General features: G+C 45.1%; 1 protein-coding gene across 2 annotated transcripts in view; it reads right to left on the minus strand.

Annotated features, from left to right (window-relative positions):
* Positions 1-21,385, minus strand: part of BIN4 (double-stranded DNA binding protein) — a 100,209-nt gene that overhangs the window by 36,781 nt on the left and 42,043 nt on the right. Inside the window, exons 4-5 of one of the 2 annotated variants that reach the window (XM_087381355.1) lie at positions 19,368-19,414; positions 19,145-19,171 (exon numbers count right to left, since the gene is read on the minus strand). In XM_087381355.1, coding sequence (XP_087237481.1) covers positions 19,145-19,171; positions 19,368-19,414 — 74 coding nt within the window. The remainder of the gene's footprint in view (positions 1-19,144; positions 19,172-19,367; positions 19,415-21,385) is intronic. The other variant, XM_087381363.1, reaches the window with a different exon arrangement.

The following is a 21,385-nucleotide window of genomic DNA, read 5'->3' on the forward strand; positions in this document are numbered from 1 at the left end:
ATCCTATGTGGCATCTACCACCACCTAACAGTGCTTATGGGCACCTAACTGTGCCTCTAGCACACCTCAGGCTATGTCAAGGATATATCTAGTCTCATAGTTTCTCATGCCATCTCATGGTGGTCAAGGATAAATCTATGGCTAGGATCTCATGCTAGCAAGGGTTCCCAAGGGTGTGAAGTAAACAAAGGGATACATAAGACCCCCCAATGGTTATCTCCCCTGCATGTACATGCACACAATGTCTGCAGGAGGTACCATGGAGTTAAACACATACACATGGCCTACACCATATGGTGACCAGAGGTGTTGACAAAACACAATAGTTTATTCCATTCATTTTGGAGGACTATCCATGCAGAGTACCTTGACTCAACATAAAAGAGAGATCTGGAGCATATGTGGAGCTAGTTCAAAAAGCATAATCATCATAGGAGGCCTCATTTTGTGGAGGCACATCAATTGAAAGTAAATTGGCAGTTTCTGGTTTTGTAGTTGCTTCCTTTTTGGCCTTACAAAACTTTTCATGGTGATTGTTTTTGCCACAATATTTGCAAGGATTGATCTTGAAGCAATCTTTTGAGAGGTGATTAGTCTTCCCACAATGTTTGCAAGGTTGAAACTTGCCCATTTGAGTTTTTATGGCATAGGCTATGTCACTGCCTCTCCGGAGTTCCTTGTGCCTTTCTTCTTCTTGAAGGGCAGTAATAAGACCTTCAAGAGTAGGATTAGGAAGATTTTTCAATGTGGTAACAACATGATCATAATCTTCAGGCATACTTTTAAGCAATACTGCCATTGCATCATCTGTAGTGATTGGAGAGTTGATAGAAGCAAGTTGAGTCATGAGACTCCGCATGTGATTGACATGGGCAGCCAAGGGAGTGCCACTAGCCATCTTCAATTCAAAGAAAGCAATCTTAAGTGACAATTTTGAGATGTGAGAGCTAGCACCAAAAAGAATATCAAGCTTTTGCCAAGCTTCAAAAGGAGACTCCAAATCAGAAATGTGATGAATATAGTCATCTCCTAAGCCAAGAGCAATAATGCCATAGGCTTTCTCCTCTCTAGCAGGATCTCGAACCGGGCGTGTAGGAGCTGAGGATTCTCCAGCATTAGAGGCTGTTGAAGAAGAAGTTGAAGCAGGTTTGACAAGCCCCCGGAGGTTTTCCCTCATCAATGCAAACTTAACTTTCATCTGCCATGTGTGAAAGCCTTTACCATTGAACTTATCAATATTCAAGAAGGTAGCCATGAGAGGGTCTAACCCAAAATGGGCAGTGTCTACTCTCTTACAAGGCTAGAAAAAGTTGAAAAGCTTCAAAGTACAAGCATTTGGTGTAGCAAAGACTTGTAACCAAATTCCATAAAAATCATAATGAAAATGATACTTCAACTTGCATGCTTCATAGAGGCGGCTAAATGAAAGTATTCCAAGTAAATCCAGGTATAGCAACCTAAAGGAAAGTTGTAGCCACAATTGTACTGATGCTATTCAACACTTTAAAACATCAGAAATGCCAAAGTAGCATCTAATGTAGCACCAAACTCACAACATTGTCAAAACTGTCCAAAACAGAGGCCTGATCTTGGAGGGCTTGTATCTCACTCTTCAAGGCAAAGAAAAGAGGGCTTTATAGGTAGAAATAAAGCTGGTATACCAGAGAAAAGCCACTGAAGAGGAAAGGCGAAATGCCGCGTCACGTCGCCATAGCTAGGAGCTTGATTATCGACTGGTTTTTTGTCTGTTTCTCCTCAAATGCTTAACCAAACGAGCTCAAACTTCATCAGCAGCTTGCTTGTAGTGTCGCCCAACTCGTGCTCAGAGGAATTTGGAAATGAGTGAGCATAGAGGCGGCATTACACGATACATCGGCGGACTGTTTTCTTGTTGGCACAGGCGATGGAGGCACAATTTCGCAACAAGCTTCGAGCTGAAGGTGTGCCCTACAGAGATTGTTCTACAGCACAAAGGGCTTGGAGAATGGTGAAACGACGAGGGAGAACAAGCTCTCACAAATTTGGGAAAGAAATGGTGAAGATGAAGAAGAAGAAGAAGATGATGACATGGCATAAATGGGCTCAAGGAGGATCATAGTGCTCTGATACCATGTTGAAGAAGTGAAAGGAAAGCATGAAGCTGAACATGAAACAAGAGAATGCGTATAGAATGAAGAAGGGTGAGGTCCATATGTAGGCACCTCTACATGAGCCACCAAGCTCCACAATCATCTCCTCAATCAGCTCCTAGAATCTCTCAATCAGCACACACACATAGAACCCAAGGTGTGCCTGGGGCATATACCTTGAGATATCCCAATATCTGTGCCAAGGTGGATCCAGGACCATCTAGTGTGCTCACAAAATAAGCCAGTTTGTCAATGTAGAGACCGAAGAGGGATGGATATAAGGGGCATGCCTATTTCAACCTAATGGTGTTGCTCCTCCGACAATCTATGGTGAGCACTCAGCCTGTGACTCATATGAAGCCACAGTCACCCACCTACCACTCTAATCTATGCGATGAGGCACAAGCCCATGCTACTAAGATAAAGGCCTTTCGAAAATCCACTAAGGAGGAGTATACTCTTTATTTCCAGTGTCTGGCTTCCTCTATGATAGCTCTGAGGGTGAAGATGTGGTCCAGTGTGGACCAATCTTGTCTAAAACCTTCTTGCCTAATCACTAACGTGTTGTTGCTCTTTTCATACTTACTGATTTTTCTCCATAGGTGACCTGTATACCTTGGCCATAAGTGGCCAACCATGACAGTCCAATAGTTGCATGCATCCATTGGACCCCCATCATTGTGAATGGATATGATAGTGTTGGAGGAAAAGCCTTTGTAAAAGGCATCATTGAATACCTTGGCTTGTATTGGAACAAGGCCCCACCTATGAGTTATAAGTTATACTTGAAGGCCCTCCTGATTCTAGGCCTTTTCGTTCTGCAACTTATTGATGGTTCTTTTTATCAAGCTATGTTAAAGGCCGTAGAAGTGGTGGGATGAGGAAGTCGTCTAGATTAGGCATGGGTTGATTAGGGATGTCATACAATGTATGTGCATAGGATTCCCAAAGACCAGGTCTTCAATAAAACATGGTAATCTCCTTTCTAGGAGTTTCCTTGGGAATTGTTGCTATACATGATCCTTGAGAGCTCTTGTTCGTGGCTGAAAGGAACTATTGTTTACCAAGCATGGGGTAATAGTGTTGGTTAAGTGCTTTGCATTCATCATCGTTTCAACAATTTTGGGGACAGACTCTTTGAATGATTTTCTCACAGTTTTGAATGCGTTGTGCTACAACATTGATGGATCTAGCGAGGAGGGTATTGATATCTCTGTCTACTTGGTGGTCTATGTGCTCTAGGAGGGGTGGAGAGATAGCTACCATAGATGTGGTCTAGGGAGTGATCAAAGTCGTATTGGTGATATGTGAATGACGTAGACGTGTGTGTCTTGTCAAATCGAAGGATAGATGTGAGTACTCCTACCCTAAGGGAGTGAGCTATGAGATTAATAAATGTGATGTGAAGGCAAGGGATCCCATCTATGTGGTCCACTCATGAGGCTCTCAGGTGCGCATGGATCCAATATCTCCCATACTATGTGGCTATGGATCTGGTGTGTATGTTTGGCATCCTCTTATGAATCCAAAGATATTTGCTTATGTAACCGAGCCTGGGTATCTCTGAATCGTATCACTAGGGGTCATGTCCTACACGCCAAGGCCCCTGAATGCCATGTTTGGGCACCCCAAAGGTGGAGATCACAAAAGTAGTAGCATCTGTGACAACGGAGGGGTGTGGGGAATCCCACGAACTCTAATGTTGAGAGCCTTACTAGCTCTCTACTACCACTCAAGTAAGGTGGTGGAAACAGTTCCCTTTGCAGGCTCTCGTCTCACGACATCCACCCACTTGGAGGCCCCCTCAATAGTAAACTACATTGTGGCAATCCATTCCTCTACAGCAAGGCTGCTCCCTGGGGTCAAATCTGCTCGACAATGAAGGTCATCTACCTCCTTTGAGACATCAAAGGCCCCCACTTAGGATCATGACGAAGTCACACCAGAGGCTATCTATCTATACCTACTACTCTTGAGCGCAAATGTGGTGCATCTTTGTGGAAGCTGCTGTAAGAGATTTTGGAGGTCAGGGGCTACTGTGGTGAGTATCCGTACAGCATGGAGGTGGATGGAAAAGGGCGAGCTAGAGAAAACCCAATCAAGGTGGAGTTCAGTACGGCATGGGTTCTAAGAAGAATAGGAATTGGGGGGGAGAGAATGCACTACATGAGGAGGACAGTGTCGGAGAATGAGATGAGTCAGGGAGGAATCGTCAGAGGGGCCCAAGGCTCAAAGAAGCTCCAAAGGGGGGGAGGCTGAGGTAGAGCCATGTCAGCATGTGGCAGTCCTATCCGCCTGATTCTCACTACCAGTCCTCGCGTTGAGATCGCCTTTGGTACACTCTGTAGCCTTTCCCTTTTCCTTGTCCTTCTTGTCCCTGTATTTTTCTTCCCTTATGATTCTCCATTTTTCAGGCCATGTAAAGCAAAGCGGAGAGTGCCCACGTATCCGGCGCTCTAATGTCTCAGCGCACCATCTCCCACACCATTCCTGTGGGGCCCAAGAGGAGGAAGGATGCAGCAAGGAGAGGGCAGCGAGGGAAACTGCAAGGAGTAGTCGCAACAAAACTTGTTTCTTTGTGAAAAAAAGGTTTCTTTCACAAAGAAACATGTGCGGATTATTGTAGATAAGGTTTTAGGGGTTTTTCAAAGCCTTGACGATTCGCGTGCCCTGGCATGTATTGTCGGCTGAATGATAAATCTGATGGCTCGCTGGCTGCTGATCATTTATGGTCTTTATTGCTCAATGGTACTTGTCTTTGCTATTGTTGACCATTGTTTGCTGAATGATAAATCTGATGGTTGGCTGGCTGCTAATCATTTCTGATCTTTACATTATTGGTCAATGTTCATGCAAGTGGCTGATACTTACTCATTATTTGGATTTCTTGTTGGATAATGGATTTCATGGGCCAAGGCCATTGACATTTGTGAGCTCAGGAGCTAGAAATACAATACATATTTCATACTTTAATGCTGTGAATGTCATTGGCAAGGGTAGTATTTATAGGAAATTCTACATGTTTAGCATCTACCATATATATGTGGGACATATTATATGCATTTCGGCACCAGAGAGTACAACCACGCATTTCAAAACTTTTTTTTTTTTTGAAACTTTTCATGTTTCTACCTTTCGAAATGTTTTTTGTGACTGCAGTTCAGAGCAAGGGCTGCTACATGAAGGAAACAAGGCTTGACAAGCAGTAGATGATCATTGACTTCGTCACAAGACAAGAAATGACTAGGGGGCACTAGGACTGTGCCCCTGAGTTCCAAATAGGCCACGTCAATAGGAGACTGAATACAAGACCCAAAAGCGCGTGCCCCATCTCTGGTATCATCATTGCTGCGTCTCAGCATGAAGCCGCCTCATGTCGCCCCCAGTACACCCCTAAGTGAGTGATGCCAGCACAAATCTCGGATATGTTCCAAAGATAGCATGATTCCCAATGGGACCCTCGAAATGCATGAGGGGATTGTCAATCCACTAGCAAACACCAATGATAATCTCAAAAACATGGAAACATGCCCATTTCTTAACAATATGGCATCATTGCTTTCTGTTCAATATAATCTCTTGTTTTAGTAAGGGATCGAACCCAAAACCCCAAATTCGACCAAAAACCAAACATCGAAAAAATTCAACATTTGTTTTTCATATTAAAATCCAATTTAGGGATCAACTGTTAGATATAAGCACATGATCATGCGCAATGTTAGAAATTATCGCACTGAGAAAACTTCTCACACATAGGTTTTCCTTTACAGGTTATTTGCATCATTTAGGACACGGGAGGAGAGAGTACTCTACAAGGTTGCAGAAGGTTGAAGACTAGTTAGTTTGACACGGAAAGAGCCAATTGAGGATGCTATTCTTCACACAATCTGAGTGGTTGGCCTCAATGATGGCCAATGGTGGGTAGATCCTCATTCCTTGCTTGTCTTTGGCATCTTTGGCTCTATGGTCGATGCCTGCTCCAACACTCACCATGGGACCCTAGAGAGTGGCAAAATCAGATGCGGCAGCTCCCTAGAAATCACTATCCTTCTTTGACTACACAATCAGGAATGCTAGGCGACGCCAACTTTAGAGCCTAAAAGGGCGAGCACACTAGGAGACCTATGGCATCACCTTGCCCATGAAAATCCATTTTTGGAGACAATTTTAGAGATCTACCGAAAGACATATTTTCATGTTTTTCGAGCTCTTCACGCACGTTGGACACCTAGTCAACACCTGGAGACAAACTCTCGATGCAAATCCCAAAAGCCCGTGATGCTTCAAAGCCTTTGAGCCCTTTCAGCATTGCATTTGGGTTGCAAAAAGGCCTAAAGGGTCTGACAGGGCATTCGCACATTTCTCTGCCAGAATGAGGAGAGGCACTTGTTACATCATTTGGGGATCTGTGGCCTGGCTCATACAAAGGTCCCCAGATTTTCTATGGAGCAGATTCAAATAGGGCCATTCTCGCCACCAAAGGAGTCCCATTGCTTATCGCTCTAGATGCAGTGCATGTTCTTTGCATAGACCTCAGTCTCCTTCTAAAGACTTGGCTTGGGCAATCATTGCCAGTCTCACTGCATGGCAGATTTGGAGATCCAAATGCACAGAGGCCTTAGATGGGACTTGGACTTTTGTCTTTCAGTCATTCTCAGTGACCAGGGCAGGATATATTGTACCCACCCTGATGGACGACTTCAGCAAGATCCAGTGCTCCTCGCATTATGTATCGGCCAAAAAAGCTTGTTTCAGGAAAGAGTGGTATCATGGTTTATTCTTCATGTATACACCCATAGAGCCTTCATGCCAAATCCACTCTCCAGATTGGTTACGACAGCATCATTTGTCGCAAACTCTGATTCAAACTTACGAAACTCTTTCCTGCGTTCATACAAGTCACGTCTCTTCTCCTTTTTCTGTTAGCACAATCACGGGCGATGGCCTTCAAATTTTCCTCCCAGCCAATTCTCAGGGACCTGATGCGTCATATTACGTATATATCCATCGTTATTTTCCATTATCCTTGTTCCTGAGACCCTCAATTCCCTAGATAGTTCTCCTTGCCAAATGTCAACATTTTGGCCTCTCCACTTGGTGCACCATTTTACCCCTCTCTTGGGGCACATTAAAATCCACTTGCCCCTTGGCATTATTGCACATTTAGGTGCACCTAGGCCTTAGCACTCAGAACTATCTAGTCAATGCCATTCCGCCCTCACCTAGGACCTTGGCAGTTACTTCTCTTGACCATTTTAATTACGCACATTAACTATTACAAAAGTTGGTCATCTAAGAGAAAATGCCCACCGATCTATCCGAGGTCATGCTATCTCGGCTAGAGCATAACATTCCTTCCCTCTTCAAGCATCAGCATCCTCGATGATGAAATCTGGGAACGCTCTCCGTAACTGGTATACGGATTCCCAGGTAGCTTCCGATAGAGGCTGACCATGCCATGCAACCAACACCGTGGGTATCTTCCGATTTCGTATCTGCATTGTTCCTCGGTCCAGGATTCTTGTTGGTTTGCGCCTTGCAATATCCTCTATCTCCTGAAACAAAACCACACCTTCGATTAGTGAGTCACCTGTATGCAAAAATTTCTTTAAGCGCAAAACATGAAAAACCGGGTGCACCTTACACCCCTGTGGCAATTCTAATTTATAGGCTACACTGCCTATTCTCTTTAGAATTAACCACGGCCCACAGTATCGAGGTGATAACTTAGCACACTCTCCTCAAGTCAACGACTTCGAGTGCGAAGATATTCTGAGAAAAACTTTCTCCTTCTTCAAATACTCTTATAGACCGATTTTCATCCGCATACACCTTGGCTCTATCCATAGCCTGGCGGATATTAGCTCTCGCAAGTGCTAGCATCTCCCGCATCTGAACTACAAAGTTCGCGGCACTAGGCACTTTCTGAGGTACTCCAACTATAGTCGGATTGGCTGGTCTATAACCATAGTTCAGCTCAAACGGACTGAACCCGGTAGATGAATGTTTCCTATCATTGTAGGCAAACTCCAACAATGGCAACCACTTGTCCCATGTATGTTGCCTCAATGACACATATGCCCTCAGCATATCCTCTAAAGTCTGGTTGACTCTCTCCGTCTGACCATCCGTCTCAGGATGATCCCCACTACTCATTCCTAACTCAGTCCTCAGTGTCTCGAATACCGCTATCCAGAAATGACCGGTAAATCTGACATCTCGGTCTGACACTATGGATCTAGGTAATCCATGCAGATGAAATATATGTCTAATGAACAAATCCGCCACTTGCGGGCACTTGCGGGGCACTAACAGACTCTCTATTCGGAATGAAGTGAGTCATCTTGGTTAGACGATCAACCACCACAAGGATAGAATTGTATCCCCCTTGTGTTGCAGGTAGCCCTACAATAAAATCCATGGAAATGCTCTCCCACTTACTTAGTGGTATTTCCAAGGGCTGTAAAACTCCGGGTGGCTTCACCCGCTCGGCCTTACTTACCTGACACGAGAAACACCGTGTCACATACTCATGAATATGCTTTTTCATCTTTGGCCAAAAGAAATCTCGCTTCACGGGATCATAGGTCTTCTCGACTCCTGGATGTCCCGCACATGGGCTATCATGGCATTGTCGAATGACTCTCTACCTGAGATCATTCTGACCAGGTACTACAACCTTGCCATTTCTAACTAGCATACCATCCCTTATGGTATATCTTGCATAAGTTTGGCCTTTTCTGGATGCCAGGTCATCCTTTTCACTTTCCCCGGGTTTTAACACATGAGCCTTAGGCCATAAGCTCTGGACAAACTCGTCCATCTTCTGAGTTTCTCGGATCTCGATCATTAGAGCACTCTCTAATACCGTGAAACTCAGGTTGTGCATAATGCGAGACAACGCATCAGCTACCTTATTGTCTTTTCCTCTTCGGTACCGAATCGTTAGATTAAACTCCTGCATGAGCTCTGCCCACCTAGCTTGGCGGCCCCTCAAGTCAGGCTGTTTACAAAAATGTTTCAGAGAATCATGATCCACATCCATATAAAACTCTGAACCATACAAATAATGTCTCCATGTTTTCAAAGCATGGATAACAGCATACAACTCCAATTCATGAGTTGGCCAATTCCTTTGAGAGGGAGAAAGCTTCTTGCTTTCAAAGGCTACTGGCCTTCCCTCTTGAAGGAGGACTGCTCCTACCGCAATACCACTTGCATCGGTTTCTAGGAACAACGGTTTCTGGGGATCAACTATTTTTAACACCGGTCTTGAGACCAGAGCTTGTTTTATGGTGTTAAAACTTTCCTGTTGATTCTGTCCCCAAATAAAAGGTACTTTATCTGAGGTCAGATCAGTCAATGGCGATACTATTCCGGAATATCCTTTGATATGCCTTCTATAAAACTGGACAAATCCCAAGAATGATCGCAGCAGCGCGGTCAGACTCTGAGGGATTGGCCAAGTTAGTATCGCAGCCACTTTCTTCGGATCCATTTCTACCCCCTGTGGAGTAATTATGAACCCTAAATACTCAAGCCTAACCATACACAGTATAGTTTTCTTTTTATTCACATAAAGACTGGCTTTCCTCAAAGTACTGAACACTATCCTTAAGTGTTCACGATGCTCAGTAACACTTTTACTGAATATCAAGATATCGTCAATAAAATGTACTACGAACTTTCCGATATACGGACGTAGTAAATCGTTCATAAGCATGACGAAGGTCGCTGGAGCATTGGTAAGTCCGAAGGGCATTACCAAAAACTCATAATGACCAAACCTGCTTCTAAAAGCGGTTTTATGCACATCCTCGGCTCTAATCCGGATCTGATGATAGCCGCACTTAAGATCTATCTAGCTGAAAATCACGGCTCCATGTAATGCATCTAGCAAATCATCAATCCGAGCCATCGGATACCTGTTCTTAACAGTGATATTATTCAATGCTCTGTAATCTATACACAGGCAAAACGTATCATCCTTTTTCCTCTTTAATATCACTGGTGAAGCAAAAGGTGAAAAACTTGGTTGAATCTGCCCTAACTTGAGGTATTCTTCCAGTTGTCTACGCACCTCCGCTTCTTCAGCAAAACTCATTCTATAGGGAGGTCTATTTACAGGTTCTGCCCCCGGGATCAGTTCAATCTTATGCTGAACCTTCCGCTCTGGAGGTAACCCATAAGGTAGTTCATCCCTAAAACACTCAGAGAACTCCTCTGTTATAAGATTAGCCAGCTTGGCCATCTCACCACTTTACGTAACATCAATGCTAGCCGAAGACTCATCCACCGGCTCTACCGATGCTGTGCAAAGGAATAAAAACTCTACTTGAGCTTTTCTGATTTCCATCACGGAAACCAACGGTCCCTGAGGTATATCTTTTTCACCTCGTAAGACATAAAGCACATCATTCATCTTGAATTGATATACGTGCTTTTTCCAATCAATGGCTGGATTCTTCCTAGAATGCCGCGCCATTCCCAGGGCTATATCTGCATGAGCAAGCTTGGTCATTTCAAAATCAAGCTTCTCAGCATAGTCCTGAATCCGAAGCTCCAACTGGGTAACCCTTTGGTCCCATACTTCAGTTGAACTTCCATCGGCCATCCTGACTGTATACGCATAGTCAGATGGACTTGTCTTTAATTTCAGCCTCTTTACGAGCTTGGAGTTAATCACATTGTGAGTTGACGCCGAGTCAAACAACACAATGACATCATGACTGGCCACTTGCCCTTTCATTTTAATTAACTCCGTATCATTAAAGGCCGTATACCCCGTTGCTGCGGGCTTAGATAGGATGTTATCAGGTGCACTCGTCACTAGCTTAGCAACAGACACACATAACAAACAAGGTACTAACCTCTGAGAAGGTCCCGCCAGTTGCATCTGCATATGTTCCGCACTGGGACTCTCCTGCATTTCTACGTCGCATTCAGATATTATCATATTAGCCGTGCGACGGTCCTTATTCAGTGGACAATCCTTCCACTGATGTCGCTGAGGGCAGCCGAAGCACAATCCTTCTTTTCTAGCTTTCTCTTTTTGTTCAGGGGTCAACGAGGACTTTGACCAAGCCCGGGCTGCCATTGGAGTTATTTTCCTTTTCACCCCAACGGTGGTACTTGTTTTTACTGGTTCCTCAACCGGCTTCACCTGCTTGGTTTGGCCACTTGGCTGCGAGACACTTGTCTTTGAAACCCATTTCCTCGGAAATCCCCCTTTTCTCGGGTGCTCATACTGAGTCCCTGCCTGCACAAATCCACCAGATCTGCCTCTGGCATCCTCATAGTTCAGGGCTACTGCTATAGATTCATCTAATGTAGTCACATATTTAGCCCGAACTTCCATTTTGATCTTGTCGTTCAGTCCATAGATATAGTCCTTTAACTGAACCGACATAGGGAGAGGGTTTGTTATCTTCATGACACATTCCCTGAATTTGTCAGTGTACTCTGCCACTGACAAGCTCCTCTGACGAAGATTTCTATAAGCATCCCAAGCTCGGGATTCTTCATCAGGTGGGAGAAAGTGTTTCTTGAACTCAGCTTTAAACCCTTCCCAGGTGGTTGGAGCAACTTGATCCTTCTGTTGCTTTATCCACCATCTGTCCGCTACCTCAATAAACAGGTGTGTGGCCTCGCGGATTTTCTTTAGATCGGATCTAATCTCACAAATGGCGAAGGCTTCTTCCCACTTGTGTAACCAAACCTCGATCACATCAGAGCTGCGCTCGGTCATCCGACCAGCGTACTTCTCCGGTCTATAATTAGCGATATTAGGCACTTTGACCCTTGCGCGCTCTAAGGAATGTATACTGGGCTCTGGCTCTGCTGGAGCTTTGCCCTTATCAATCCTAGACGGTCTAGCCGACAAGGCTTGCACCATCCCCCTAATCTCATTTTGACCAGCATTCACTTGAAGTTGCTGGTTCATAATCTGCTGTAAAGCATCCTCTAATATCGAAATCCTACCAATAAAAGTAGGTGCTGCCTGATGTGACATCTGTTGTGTAGACTGTACTCTAGACTCACTAGGATTCACTCTTGAATTCTGTCCTTCCACCTCCATAGTTTCACAAATGGAAAGGGGTTTTTTTTTTTTTTTCCTTCTCTTCTATTCCTTTTTTATTTCTTTTAAAAAAACATATACTCTCTCCCTTTTCTGGTTTTTTTTTTTTTCTCAACACGCCAAACTCCAAAGTAATATATATATACAACTTTTCGAATTTCTCTCTGTGGTATGCAATAACAGAGTGGAAATCGAAAAACCAGAAACTCAAACGAAAGGAAGAAGATGCTCCCTGGTAATTACTCCTGACCAAGATTTCCCTCTCTTTCCGACGGTTGAAACTCTGCACGATCAATTCCCCAATTTGCTCATGCGTAGCCCACAACTACAGCTTGCCTTCTTGCGTCTGCTTTCGAATCAGCATCCAGTCCCGAACCACGAACTAGCTCTTCCGTTTGTGATTCTGACTCTTTCGCTATCTGGTTCGACCGATTGACCCGCAAGCTACGTTGAGGCCTTCAAAAATCATACGTAAAGCCTTCACCCGCAAACTGCTCGTCAAGGACTCCAGTTCGTGCGCTGCCTTACGAGACATAGGCCGTTTCGCTATCCCAGATCGTGCGTCAATTAGATCCTACAAATGTCCACGTCCCCTCTGCGCTGCAGTTTCGATTAGAAAAACCCGCCTGGTTTTCTTTCCCGTCAGCGCGTCGCAACTCGTTGATCCACTTCTTGCGTTCAACCCGCTACCAGCCGCTGCGTCACGCCTGATTCCGTGACAAATTCTAGGCTTAACGACTTCCTTTCATGCACCGCCAAGGTCTTAGGTGAGGATGAGCCCGTCAGCTTTCCGTCGACCTTTACCGCCAGCTCTGATACCAAATGTCGCAAACTCTGATTCAAACTTACGAAACTCTTTCCTGCGTTAATACAAGTCACGTCTCTTCTCCTTTTTCTGTTAGCACAATCACGGGCGATGGCCTTCAAATTTTCCTCCCAGCCAATTCTCAGGGACCTGATGCGTCATATTACGTATATATCCATCGTTATTTTCCATTATCTTTGTCCCTGAGACCCTCAATTCCCTAGATAGTTCTCCTTGCCAAATGTCAACATTTTGGCCTCTCCACTTGGTGCACCATTTTACCCCTCTCTTGGGGCACATTAAATCCACTTGCCCCTTGGCATTATTGCACATTTAGGTGCACCTAGGCCTTAGCACTCAGAACTATCTAGTCAATGCCATTCCGCCCTCACCTAGGACCTTGGCAGTTACTTCTCTTGACCATTTTAATTACGCACATTAACTATTACAAAAGTTGGTCATCTAAGAGAAAATGCCCACCGATCTATCCGAGGTCATGCTATCTCGGCTAGAGCATAACATCATTTCTTTTCCGCAAGATTTTGTATGAGGTTTTCACTGGATTTTATCCTGTTCTATGTATTTTGGTCATACTTAATAGAAGTTTACCTTTCCCCCCCTTCCCCAAAAAAAAAGAAAGAAAAAAGAAGAATTACAAAAGCAAAAAATAGCTGACGTGCACCAGTGCATTTTCTTGAACTTCAAGTAGCTTGCTGCACTCCTTGTTTCCTTTTTGGTGACAGTTATTATGCATGCATAGTTTATCCTCTGTTACTAATTGCTTTTAGAAGAATACTCAGAAATATCAACTTTGATCTGATCAATATCTCCTATTTTCCTTCGTACTCCGGTGTCTGGATTGCTCCACAGGAACTCGTTTTCAGCCTTGGCAGAGAGTTCAGATTTCCCAGAGGAGGAGTTTGTGCCCGCTACTTTTGGGGAGCCAGTGGTTGGATTTCCTGTTGACAGGGCTTCTTCTTCAGGTGCCAGGATTCTTTCCCCTATTGACTTTCCTCCACTAGGTTCCTTCCCTCCTTCCTCGAGCAAGAGGTCTTCCCCTGTTGAGGGGTTTGTTTCCGCCACTAGGTCGGGTAAGGTGTTCCACTCTACATCCTCCCGTCGATGAGGATTATCAGTTGGAACATACAGGGCCTAGGTGGCGTCCCACATCGCCGCCGTAGACAGCTGATCCGGGATCAGCTTCATCCAGGTGTTACTGGGGGTCCCATTGATATATTATTTATTCAAGAGCACAAGCTGGATTATAGAGATTGTGCCAAGTCAGGCAAGTTGCTTTCAGGACATACTTTTTGGTCGCCTGCTTTGGGCACTAGGGGTGGCACTTCTATTTCAGTTTCGCATTCGGTTCTCCCCTTAGTTGTTGGGCACGGAGTCATTATCCCCTCTAGAGCTCAGTGGATTATTCTTTTGATTGGAGGGCGTAAGGTTGGCTTCCTCAACCTATATGCCTCCAACATTAGAGGGGAACGTGTCCTTATGTGGAAGACTTTGCTCTCCTGGGCCCCCATTGTGGATTCTTGGGTGATTGGAGGTGACTTTAACATGGTCGAGTTACCTTCAGACAAAAAAGGAGGTAGAGAAGGCGGACTTCACTCTTTGGAGAGAGCAGCTTGGGATGCCTTCCTTTTCCATTTCTGTGGCAGAGATACTTGGTGTGATGATGCCTTTCTTATTCAGCCACAGTCCCTCCTGTTCTCTTGGTCGAACAGGAGGCAACAGATGCCTATTCATGCACGCATTGACAGATTTTATGTAGATGACTGGGCACTAGACAGAGGTGGATCGGTATGCATTGATGCGGGGGTTTCCACCTCATACCATTTCCCTGTTGTTCTGGCTATCTCAGAGCCTCACTTGAGAGGCCGATCTGCCAGCATCAGGATTCCAGATGCCTTTTACACAGAGGAGGACCTTACAGAGGCAGCCCTACGGATATGGTTTGCTCATGTCCAGGGAGGGCAGCCACATCCTTCACATTTAGCCGCTGCCCTCTCTGGTATTAGCGACTTTTACTGCTCAGTTGCTTCTACCAGAAGACGAGATATTCTCAGACGTGAGATTGGTGTTCGCCAGCAGTTAGCAGCTTTGCAGAGGGAAGAGCAGAAACGGCCGTCAGATGCTTGGATTCAGGAGCGCCTTGCTGCAGCGAGGGCTCATCTGCAGTTATTGCTTGATCAGAGAGCAGAGTATGCCTTTCATCCACGGGAGTCCTTCTGGATTCAGATGGGTGGTAGAGTCAATAAACACTTTTTCTCTACTCTTGGCCCTAGACATAGTAGAGAGAGTGTATCTCAGCTTCTTGACTCACATGGGGTTTTACAGACAGAGCCAGATGACGTCTTACGCATAGCTTCAGATTTCTATGCCACCCTCCTTACTGCTGATCCTGAGACACACGATATAGAGGATGCTAGACAGGCTATTTGGCAGAGTATCCCAGTGTTGGTGAATCCGGATATGCAGGTTCTACTTGACGCACCTTTCACCAACACAGAGTTCAGGACTGCACTTTCAGCCCTTCACAAGGGCAAGTGCCCAGGTTTAGATGGCCTCACACCGTCCTTTTTCATTGCATTTTGGGATATGATTGGAGACTATATTACTTCAGCCATGCAGGCCATTTGGGACTCTGGCGAGATGCCTGAATCGCTTACAGAGGGCCTCATCCACCTTATCCCAAAAGGAGGTAGCAGAAATTTATTGTCCCAGTGGAGGCCTATCACACTTCTGGGGACTTGTTACAAGATTCTGGCCAAGGCTATCAGCCTCCGATTGCAGCCACTTCTCCCTGATCTTATCCACGACACTCAGACGGGATTTGTGCATGGCAGAAGTATTTTTGATAACATTTTTTCTTTCTGGGAAGCTTCAGAGTGGGCCATGCAGAGTGGCCAGAATCTTGCCATTCTACTGTTGGATTTTGAAAAAGCTTATGACATAGTAGATTGGAGTTTTTTGGAGGGCACCCTTCTACGCTTTGGATTCACTGATGTTTGGATCAGAGGTGTTTCCTCTTTGTACAGATCAGCCCATAGCCAGGTACTTATTGGTGGGGTAAGGGGTGAGAGATTTCAGATTTCGAGATCAGTCCGTCAGGGATGCCCCCTTGCTCCTTTCCTTTTTTTATTCGTGGCCGAAGCTATGAGCATCTATGTTAGATCTCAAGCTGACATCTTTGGGCTGAGACTTCCTATCAGAAGAGAAGAGGAGCTGCTTGACAGTGAGTTGGCTGATGACACAGCGATTTATTTGGATGCCTCTCCACAGACATTGACTTCTTTCAGGACAGCATTGGATTTATTTTGCTTGGCGGCAGGGGCGCAGATAAATTGGCATAAATCCAATGGCTTTTGGATCAGTGATGAGGACACTCCAGTTTGGGGACTTGACATAGGGTTCACTTGGGTTCAGAGGGGTGTGCCTATCAGGTATTTGGGCTGCCAGGTCGGCTTGGGTATTTCTACCACGCAGCAGTTTGCTCCCGTGTTGGAGAGCATCAGAAGGAAGCTTCTCTTTTGGAGCATCAGAAGGAAGCTGGATCTTGCCTCTAGAGTTGTGGTGGTCAACCAGGTCCTCTTGGCCACGGCCTGGTTTATTTGTTCATGTTGGTGCCGTTCCAGGGACTGCATCATTCAGCTCAGAAGACCGATCAGGAACTTTCTCTGGAGTGGGCTTGATGGCACAGCAGATGCCTTAGCCAGAGTGGCTTGGGAGACCCTCATCCTCCCTACACAGGATGGGGGTCTCAATATTATTGATCCAGATTTACAGTGCAGAGCCTTACTTTGCAAGATAGTGGTGCGAGGACTTATGCCAGGACAGGAACCGTGGAAGGACTTTCTTATCAGCAGCATACAGAGGTGCACACCTTCCTCAGGAGGAGACTGGATGAGCAGTGTTAGATGGATCTTCACCTCAGCACACCTCAGATCACCTTCATCCCCTCTCATGGTTGCCATTCTGAAAGCTTGGGCTAGTTTCAGAAGCTCTCTTCGGAGGATTCCTCCTTCCTCCCGGGAAGAGATTGATAGGCAGCCCATCATGTGGAACGACAGTATTTTAGATGATCGTGGCAGACCACTGGGTGCCTCACCCTACATGCAGTGGGCCAGGTGGGAGAGGGGACCTGCTTCTTCTTTAGGATCTTGGAAAGCCTTCCGTAGGCTTCCAGAGGAAACCAAGTCAAGGTTGACAGGACATCTCAGAGGGAGTGCAGGGAGGATCTTGCAGATTGAGACAGCCCTTCCAGAGGCTTGGATAGACACAGATGATATGCCTCACTACCTCCACTTGGGCAGGTACTTTCTCGAGAGGCGGGGTTCCACTTCAGGTCTTAGCCTTCCGAGATGCACAGGAGGATGCTTTAGTTTTCAGTGTCCAGGATGGTGGCAGATTGCTTAGATCTACAGATGATATATTGCTTGAGTCTGCTTTTCAGCCTATCAGGGTCGTAGGCCTTTTGATGCAGGGATCAGATTCAGAGTGGTTCTTGGACCCTGACCCCCAGTTACTCTCCACCGGGTCTTGGAGACTTTGGCTCTATGGAGGAGTTCCCATCAGGTATTTACAGTGGGACCCCGGAGAGTGGGAGTGGATTGACGCGGGGCATCGAGAGAAGACCATCCCCTTCTTTCGTTACACGGTCAGTAATGCCAGAAGATTTCAGCTCAGTAGTAGAGGCTGGAGACCCTCCAGAGTTCCTCATTGGGAGACTTTTGGTATTACTGCGGATCAGCAGAGGTACTTCTGGAGGAGGCTCTGGAAATCCCACAGGAATAGAAAGATCACTATCTTCTTTTGGCTTTCTATTCATGGAGGGATTGCAGTGAACCTTTGGAGGTCCAGATTCGGAGCCGACCCTACTTGCCCTCGTTGCCTTTCTGCTTCGGAGTCTATTCAGCATTGCTTATGGGATTGCAGACAGGCGAGATTGATTTGGATGGGGATAGCCAGGATCTTCAGTCACTTTGCCCATTCCCCACTCTTTATGACTTGGGGCTCGGTGGCTTGGCTTTCTCTTACAAGACCTCAGGTTTTCTATGAGGGACTTGACTCCTCCCGGGCCATTTCGGTTCGACGTCATCGGGTTGAGCTCTGCTCGTTGGATGTGGTTCCACACCGTCCTTTTACAGCTGTACATGCCTCTGTGGATACTTCTTGGGAGATTATAGCGAGCATAGCAGCCTGGCATATCTGGAGATCCAGATGCACAGAGGCTATGGAGGGTACTCAGGTTCATCCCTCGCACACATTGGCTAGTATCTGGACAGACATCGTACACACTCTGATGGCCGTATGGACGGGTATACAGGGGGACTCCCGTGCAGCCTCAGCTAGGAGGGTTTCTTTCTTCACGGAATGGAAGGATTCTCCTTTCTTCTCTGAATCTACTACAGGGTTGAGATGGCACTTTCAGCCTCAGCCTTGGTTTCTTTCCACCTCACTCTGAGGGGGTTTTTTATTATCCTCATGATTTCATGATGTATTCCGCTTTGAGCTTGCTCTCGCGGGTTTTTGTTCTTACTTAATAGAAGTCTTTTTCATGGAAAAAAAAAAAATATCTCCTATTTGTCATACCATAAGGACTAAATGTTCAGCTGACACACTATAATATTAAAAATAGGGTTTAAAAATATCATAGAATGCTGGAGAGAACTTTCTTCAAAAAAGGACCTAGGAAGAGGAGGAATTGAGGCTTAAAGCTCGAGATGGAGGCGGCAATGGGAATGTTGTGTTCCCTACCACTGCGAAAGGAAAAGGTGGTTCCTCCACCAAAGGTGGGTCCTCTACTAGTGGTGACAAAAAGAAGAAAAGCAGCAAGAAGAAGTTTCAGGGAGAATGCTTCTACTGCAAGAAGAAGGGCCATGTGATTGCAGATTGCCGGGTCAAGAAAGCAGATGAAAAGAATGGTACCCTGAGAAAACAGATAAGGGGAAAGAGACAGCTAACACAACGGAAGCAGAGTTGGATCTATTTCTGGCCACTGAGGAAGAGTGTTCCTCAGTTCAAGAAGCGCAATGAATACTCACAAATTAGGTTAAAGAGATGCAAAAATTCAACAGCACTTTTGTAACAAGGCAAGCTAAAGGGATCAAGCTTGATTGTACTTACCTTAGCCTCAGATGGCCCAATGTTGACCTGCCAAGAAGATTTAACTTCAAAGACATGAAAAAAGCAACTGCCAATTACAATAAATGATGATGGATAGCAGCATTTGCATATTGATCGTAATTAAACTATTTGCTCACATGACGACACCTGCACATAAAGCTACTTCAAATGTCCAAATTGAATTTTTTCATAGAATTTACAAGAAAAAAGGAAGAATATATACCACGAAAAAAGTATTTGAAGGTACAACAGTTCCCTTGTAAATGATTCCTGCACACGGAAAATAATTCAAAACAGCAGTAAGGAAACACGTCCAGCTCAATAATCCAGAAAGGTGTCTAAATCACCATGCTTACCCAAATGCATTGTGTACCATCCCGATTATTCAGAACCATTTGAAGCAGGTTCTACTTCCCATCTAGGAATTAAAATACCATCAATACATCTGTCCAGGAATACAAGATAAAGGATACTGATGGTTCCCTCAAATTAACTGGATCTTTTTATGCATCTATATCTCAGTTACTAGGCTAGGATATTAAATGCAGTGGGCAAGGCATTCAGGAATGCCACTAATCTCGATTCTCAATCTCAGTTAGTGTGATCTTTACAAAAGCAAGTGATGTCTTGTCTTATACTTGCCTTTTCCTCTGGAATATCCTCTCATTCTGCTCTACAACATTTTGCACGAATCAAGCACAAGTACAGACAAGACACCAAACTTGCAACTGTCCTTGGACCCATACATGACTTACTCCAAGCATTGAGATATGGGATCACAATCCAGCACAGCTCAGTTCAAGTATAGAGGCATGATGGATTACAATCCAGCATATCCCCTCAATCCTATATCATAGACAGCTATACAGAAAGGACTTAAGAGGCCTCACTAGTGGTTGCCAGTAATGGCATGGGCAGCTTGCTTATGAATCTTTACAACACCACTTTTGGAAAACAACATAAGAGAGAAAATAATAGAACTAAAGCATATAAGGAAATTGCCCCAAAAGAAACACACATCCACACACAAAGAGAAAAAGGGAGAAAGCTAGTTCAAACCAAAACACACACAATATAGCTCAACTTAAATGACAAAAAGAAAAGCAAAGTTCTCATCTAAATATTGAGCTTGTTTTTTTCATTTGGCACAATGATAAGAGGTAGAAAGAAGAGTTCTATGAAGTTAAGAGAAAGAGTTCCTACACTGCTCCTCCCAAATTGCGGAGGGGCAATAAAAAGGATCTCCCACGTGATGCTTCAATAAAACAATTACTCCGAAATGTAATGGACTACTTTTTTGTTACAGAATTTCAAGATCAAGCAACAAATGATGCTCCTTGTGTTGTTTATTTGGCAAGAAGATCAAAGGTGGAAAAGAAGAGGTCTATGAAAAAGAGTTCCTCCAGTGTCTCCTCCCAGAGTGGGGATGGGGAAAAAAAGGCTCCCCCATGTGATGCTTCAATGCTCCAAGGCCCATTCTAGTGAGAATGTGGGTGCTAAGTTTTCGAACCAGATAATCCTATTGTTGCAGATAAAAACACTACTGAGACTAATGTTGAGACGAAGATTGTAAAATTTCGGAAGGCCTCTGACACTGTCCTGCGATCCTGCATGATCAAGAGACTACAGGATATGCAGATTCCAGAGGTTCTAATCTGGGGAGTGGTGAGCCTATACAAGTCTGTTAGAGGGAGAGTTCGTGTCCCAGGAGGCCTATCAGACTGGGTTGAGAGCACAATCGGAGTAAAGCAGGGATGCCCTCTCTCACCGACTCTCTTCGGGCTCTACATTGATGAGATTACATCTTTTATAGACCGCCTAGGAGGCGAGGGAGCACCACTAGCAGACTTGATGATACAGATTCTACTATACGCGGATGACATAGTCCTCCTGTCATCGTCGGCAGAGGGACTACAGAGACATCTAGATGCCCTAGAGGTGTTCTGCACAGAGAGAGACCAGATGGTTAACCTTGGGAAGACCAAGGTCATGATCTTCAACACCTCTTACGCAGTGCTTCACCGACATAGCTTTACATACCAGAGTCAGCCAGTGGAGATTGTGCAGTCCTACACATACTTGGGTGCAGTTTTCACAGGGCCAATTTTCACGATGACCCACACAGCCAAAGCATGACTCACACGAGGGCATGGTGCCTTGGCCCGACTAGAGCGATAGTGCTTCCAGGCGCACTTCCAAGATCCACGGACAAAGTGTTGGCTTTTCGACACTCTAGTGAGG

Source organism: Dipteris shenzhenensis, chromosome 1 (genome assembly GCF_047967505.1).
Source record: "Dipteris shenzhenensis isolate YYH24624 ecotype China chromosome 1, Dip_SZ_1.0, whole genome shotgun sequence".
NCBI classification, from domain to species: Eukaryota; Viridiplantae; Streptophyta; class Polypodiopsida; order Gleicheniales; family Dipteridaceae; genus Dipteris; species Dipteris shenzhenensis.